The sequence below is a fragment of the Arabidopsis lyrata genome (assembly GCF_000004255.2).
Source record: "Arabidopsis lyrata subsp. lyrata unplaced genomic scaffold ARALYscaffold_520, whole genome shotgun sequence".
In the NCBI taxonomy this organism is placed as follows: Eukaryota; Viridiplantae; Streptophyta; class Magnoliopsida; order Brassicales; family Brassicaceae; genus Arabidopsis; species Arabidopsis lyrata.
In genome coordinates, this window is record NW_003302206.1 from 1 (window position 1) to 6,360 (window position 6,360).

General features: G+C 35.0%; 1 protein-coding gene across 1 annotated transcript; it reads right to left on the reverse strand.

The window, feature by feature from the left end:
• Positions 1 to 1,681: 1,681 nt before the first annotated feature.
• On the reverse strand, positions 1,682 to 3,459 carry LOC9298485 (protein ECERIFERUM 26-like). The gene is made up of 2 exons (XM_002862362.2): positions 2,848 to 3,459; positions 1,682 to 2,724 (listed from the first exon to the last, which is right to left on the reverse strand). Exons 1-2 carry the CDS (start codon positions 3,280 to 3,282, stop codon positions 1,897 to 1,899), a joined length of 1,263 nt encoding a protein of 420 aa, XP_002862408.1. The 5' UTR covers positions 3,283 to 3,459; the 3' UTR covers positions 1,682 to 1,896.
• Between the last annotated feature and the right edge of the window lie 2,901 nt (positions 3,460 to 6,360).

Sequence of the window (6,360 nt, forward strand, 5' to 3'; positions counted from 1 at the left end):
GGGATTTTAATTAGATGTTGTGTGGATAAATGTTGTTGGTTGTAACATATTAGTTAATTGGGATTTTAATTAGATGTTGTGTTTTTATAAGATTTTATCGAGGAATAATTTACCCAATAACCAAAACTGAGTCCAAAATTATAGAAAAGTTGGTAAATTAAACAAGTAACTATAACAAAATTGGAAAGAGAAAAATAACCATAAGCCTGGTTTCTTTTTCTATTTAGAAAAATGTATAGCATAATGATATGTGTGTTTATATAAACTTACATGAGAAAACTAATCCAAAAATCCATAATTATGAACATTGTGTGCACAATGTGTAACGCGCCATCATCCGACCAATGTGAACCTTTGATGTAATTATAGTTTCAATTAGAGTTCAATTTTAAATGTACTAAGCCGCGAGTGACATATACATCAATTAGTTTTGAAAATTAAGGTCTAAATATATTATGGACTAAAATATGAAAGTATAAACTTCTAACGACAATGATTAGTAATCCAAAACTTAAAAATTGTATAAGAGTGGTCAAGAGTTAAGACTCTACAAACTCTCTAATACCTTAATCGAAAATCTCTATTCAACCTAACACAAATTACTCAAACATCAATGTTCATTCCATTTACTACAATATAAAGTATGAATCTTCAAGTACATCCAACTGGTTACTTATTGTGTTTACATGACTCATAATTCATATATCGAAGTGTCATGATCCCATCTGAGATTACCTCGCAAAAATCAATCTTAGAAAATCTCTAGTCGAATATGAAACCTAACAAAAAATTTGTCAATACAAAAAGACAAAAATTCGACACTCTCGTACCAAGTAGATGATGGTCAATGTAGTGACCATCTCGCAGCTTGATAGCTATAGATGTTGAAGCATTGGAAACTAATCCATTAGGTTCACTAGGTTTTTTGTCCGTGAGAATTTTGTATTATAAATTTTTTAGAGCTCATTATTAGATAATTTAGCTCTTTATTTTAGTTTATGTTAAGATACTAATATGTTTTTTATCAAACTACAATTTGTCTCCTAATGCATAATATTGTATGCCTTGGTGTATGTGATGTTCTACTCTTAAATCTTAACTAGATAACAACCCGCACGATATGCAGGATGAAGTGATTCAAGTAAAATTATTATGATTAAAATTATTGTCCGGGATCCAAGATCCGTTTGTGTAAAACGAAACATGTTACAAATTTTTTTTTGTTTTATTCAAATTTGGGACTATTTCATATAAGAATCTGCTAAAGAAAATTTATATAAATGTATATAAAGAAAAATATAAATATAAAAATATAGTAATATAAGATAAACAAAAAGTGTATGTTTTTAATTATTAATGAGATATATGGATGTATGAGACTAATGGCAAATTTTGTAAATAATCTAATAAATTTTGGGTAATTATCTAATTAGAAGCCAAATCATTGTGAGAGCGACATATTAGCATGGTTATCTTGTTAATAACACATGATGATAAGTTTTTTTTTAAAATGTTTCTCTATCAATATATAGGGGATATATTTGTAAAAACAAAAAAAAAAACTAAATTTAGTTCTTAAATTTGTTATTATTAGTTAAGAATGGATAGTACCGTGGTAGATATAGTAATTATCAGTCAAGCATAAAACATTCGAATAAAATCGTTGACACATATAACCAAAAAACATTCATGAAAAAGTCACTTATCAATATTATCATGAAACATTCGAATAAATCATTGACACAATGTTTACTTATTTCATTCTACATCCACAATGACACACCGTAGCATAATTAATGTCAATGATACAAAAACACCATAAAATAAAATAATGATCCAAACAAACATTAACACGCTTAAACGATAACCGCATAAAATAATTCCTTCAATCCTCCGTTAAACTAACGGCGTGATCAAACCACACTTCTTCATTTCCCATTTCACCTTCTCAATCTCATCCTCCGGTAACGTCACCGTCACAACTCTCTCCTCCTCCACAACCCCCGGTAAAACCACCACAGCTCCGTCGTCACCAATCCCCTGAACATTACAATAAACCGATTCCGGTGACTTCCCCATAACTTTCGCCTCATAAAAATCAACTTCACTCATATCCACAAACGTCAAATTCGCTCCGTAAACAATAAAATCCGAAACATCATCAACAATATCATCGATCCCAAACCTCTCATCTCTCGCTTCACCGATTGCTTTCACAATCTCCTCCAGACTCGCCTCCGCCACCGAGAAATCGACGTGAACGGAACTTATCATCTGACCATTTCTCACCGCTCTAGGCTTCAACTCCTTCGGATCCAATCTGATAACCGTAATCGTCACCGGAGCTGATTCTCCCCTCGCCGTCGCAACACATTTCCATATAATTCCAGCGAGAATCTTGAATTCGTCGTCTCCGTTCGCCGGAAAATGTGATTTGAGATCGTTAACCGTTGAATTGAAGGAGAATGTTGTCATTTTGCTGTTATTCGGAGCGACCCAGAGATCTCCAACCGGGTCAACCCGTTTGATTGAATTGGGTTTTTTGACCGTTGAGTTCGGGTTTTGACAGACTCTTTCTGTATCAGAGGTTTTGGGGGAGTAGATCTTCTCACCAGCAAAGGCTTGAGCCCATAAGTTGAAGAAATGAGAAAGAGAGAATGGATCTCCCATGACATGAGCCCAGCTTAAGCCCAAAGCTAATCCACCGCAGCTAAACCGGGTCATCTACGCCAACAAAACCGAATTCAACCGATTTTCTATGTGTGGACTTCTCAATTTGTTCTTTTTTTGGCATTTTATGTACTTTACGTAAATTAGTAGACATATCACACATATATATATACGTACCTGAATATAGAGCAAAGGAGAGAATGCTAATTCCGGTCCAACTGATTGATGGTAAACCAGAGCCTCATCAACGGACCGGTCCGGTACATGGAGCCACTCCTCCACAGTGAGATCACAATGACTTTCCACGAAACGTGTGCCACAGTCGTTACACTTTATGTACGGACGTCCCGAATCGTGTCGCCTGAACCTGCCAATGATACATGGGATCTGGTCGAACACTGAAAACAAAGGCGTCTTCACGTGCATCACGGTCAAGTCACGTGCTGTCTCGGCCGAGTAAATGTAAACCGCCTTTAGGTAGTGAAGCTTCATGGCGAGGTCTAAACCGGTGGGTTCGTGGGTCGTACCGGTCTCTGAGGGTTGGGACGCACTCACGGTTGATAATCGGAAGCCATGAACTGGACCGCTTCCCTCTTCTTGAACTCGACCCATGGTTATGAGACAAAAGGTGGAAGAGAAATATTGGCAAAGATGATTCTGAGTGATCTTTCGGTCTAGTCTACATAGTGATATATATAGAAATAATTTTGTATTTTTAAAAGTTTTTTTTTTCAAATTTGTTTATGTTCGGCTACGTGTCTCTCTCTCTTTCGCCCTTGTTATATATATATATAGATTTGTGACTATAATCTACTCACGTTTGCATAATATTATAATAGAGACAATAGGTGTTTGCGTCACCACTAGGTGAACGTGACCCATTCTTAATTGTTTTTTTTTGATAAACCCTATCGGCTATCCGGTCGGCCCCGGTAGAAACGCACCGAGGTGTTACATAGTGGACTAATCCACCGTGTTAACGGTTAGGCCCTTACGGGCTACCACTCTGCCTATCCCGAGTTTGGAATGCCTTCCGACTAAGTGCTAGGGGTAGTCAGGCCGCCTGCATTTCTGGCTACCAGGTAAACCAATTGGACCAAGGCCCAACTGACAGACTTCCCAAACAAATGTGTTTTTGTTTCCAGGGAGAATCGAACTTGAGAGTTTCACCCTTTCCCAAAACTTCCTCTGCCACTAAACCACAGATGCTTGGGCTCTTAATTGTTTTTTCCTAGAAAAGGCTACATAACCAACGGCATTGTTGTATAAAGATGTGTTGGAAAACCATTGTTGTATATATCATGTGAAAATATATATACAAAAGGTTTTAGTTATGACTTATGAGATATGAACGTATATCATGTGATCTGTACCAACAACTTAGAAAGGATATTGAACCAATGACTTAAATATGAGCAATTATTTTTAATAATCAACTGATTTTTCTTGTACTTTATAGTTAACCAATGATTGAAAGTACGTACTAGGTTTAATTAGGGATTAGATATGCACGTTGGAAACAAAATTGTGGACATATTTACGTTCAAAAGCTTTATTTTTCAGTTAACATATATATATCGATGGGGCCTGCTGGTTCTAGTCCTGCTAACAGTGCCATTGTTTATTTTGATGTGGACAAATTATTTATGAAATTGATGTTTTTGTTTGCAGAATTCGGCGAATTATCATGAGACATGGCGAAGCTTAGATAGATAGGTATGGTTATCTTGATAAGTTCCGGATCGGAAACACTCATCTTTTTCGTTGAGTGACTTTCCCAAACGTAGAACATTCGCAAGGTTGGCTCTATCCAACCCAACTTCACACCAAACGACACTCATGAGTCATCTTGAAATGAATCATGATTAAAAAGAAAGTGGTATTAAACATACTTGTAAACGTTATATACTTATATGCCTTAATGCAATGTCAATTAGAATCAAGGTTAGGTCTCAGCTCCAATTGTAAACGTTATATGTCTCTTATAATTTGTCATTATATTTGTCTAGCTAGAACTAGTGGTTGCAGCTTTCGAACCTTACCTTTAGAGCATCTCCAATGGGGAGTTGTCTCCATGAAGCTCTCTCAATTTTTTAATTATAAATTTGTTAAAAATTTGAGATGAGAACTTTTGTTTTTTTTTTTTTAATTTTTCATACTCCAATGGTAGGTTCTCTAGTGAAGTTCTCTTAAGAAAAAAAAAATATTAAAAAAATTATTTCATAAAACTTAATATTATTAAAATTCATAAAAATATTAAACATACATTATTTCAAACATTTTTAAAAAGAAATGTGCAAATAAAAAATTGGAATAATGATTAGTTGTACTGTTGAGACAAAGTAATTTGTGTGATTTGTGTTTGGTGTGATTTGTGTTTGGTGTATTGGCACAAAGATATACAAGAGATTAATTTTTTATTTTTTTCGGCGAAAACAAACTTTCATTGATTTAAAAGAGTTATTACAAAGACATTAACAGAATTAGTAGAACACAATTATTACATACGCAGATGTATGTGCCATACATTAAGAAAAATACAGCAGAAGGGAGATTGACGATGCTTTCCGAAGAGTAGTCTTACTCGCTAACCGACCATAAGATCCGTTATTGTCCAACTTCATATTTGATTTTTCTTGGTTACGATTGGCATGCAGCAACTTGTGGCTGAACTTTATTTTTGCAAACCGTACCTTGAAACCCGATGTGTCCATAAATAACTCTGAAATGTAGACACAGTGGTACCAAAGCTTCCGTACCAAAGTCTTTCTTGAAAAACTTGACTTTGTAATTTTCTTTAACATGATCAAAAATAAGTTTACTGTAGTCGAAAAAAGTTCGACTATAACATCCTTTGAAAAGATTGCCTTACTAGATTCCAAAAAATCCCTAACTCTTACCCGAAAGAAACATAGGCCTTGACACAACAACATGTTCATGCAGTGCCGGCCCAGATAAATATGAGGCCCCATACAATTTTTTTTTTTTTTTTTGGGTTTTATCTAAAAAAGTTAAACTTTGAGATCAACTCTTAAAAATTCAGAAAAATGAGGCCTATTTTTGCAATAATAAATAGATAAAATTCAAAATTTGAGATAAAATCTAAAACTTTCTAAAAACTGAGGCCTACTTATGCAATAACAAAAAAAATTTGGGGCCTAATTTTGGTACTAAAAATCTTCAAAAAATTTTGAAGCCCATTACCCATGTATCTTGAAAATGGGTCGCGGGCCGGGCCTGTGTTCATGGTCACTTCTGTTGAAGAAAGAACAAGTGATGCGTTTGATCCCGCGACACAAACAACATCGTCATCATCATTGAGGCTGGATTTTACACTAACTTTAAAACCAAACAAACCATTGGTGTTCCTTGACCAATATTGATGAAGCCCATTGACAGTTGAAAAGAGCAACAAGACAAATTTATCATCTTCTTCTCCACCAAGCATCGGATCAAGAGGATTCTGAAAGCGTTCATGTAGTCGTGTGAAAACTGTTGTATGTCTCTTATAATTTGTCATTATATTTGTCTAGCTAGAACTTGTGGTTGCAGCTTTCGAACCTTACCTTTAGTATTGTGGTTCGTCTAGGCATATGTATATTTATGTTGATTTGATTACTACTTTTGCTCTAAATAAATACGTTTAAACCCGGCCTCGGTATAATAAAACTATCATGTGGGTATAGACCT

Bases quoted from the DNA above. Each gene is read 5' to 3' on its own strand.
- LOC9298485 (XM_002862362.2), bottom strand. From the start codon at position 3,282: ATGGGTCGAGTTCAAGAAGAGGGAAGCGGTCCAGTTCATGGCTTCCGA. The intron at 2,725-2,847 runs GTACGTATATAT...TTGTTGGCGTAG, and splicing joins CTCCTTTGCTCTATATTCAG to ATGACCCGGTTTAGCTGCGG.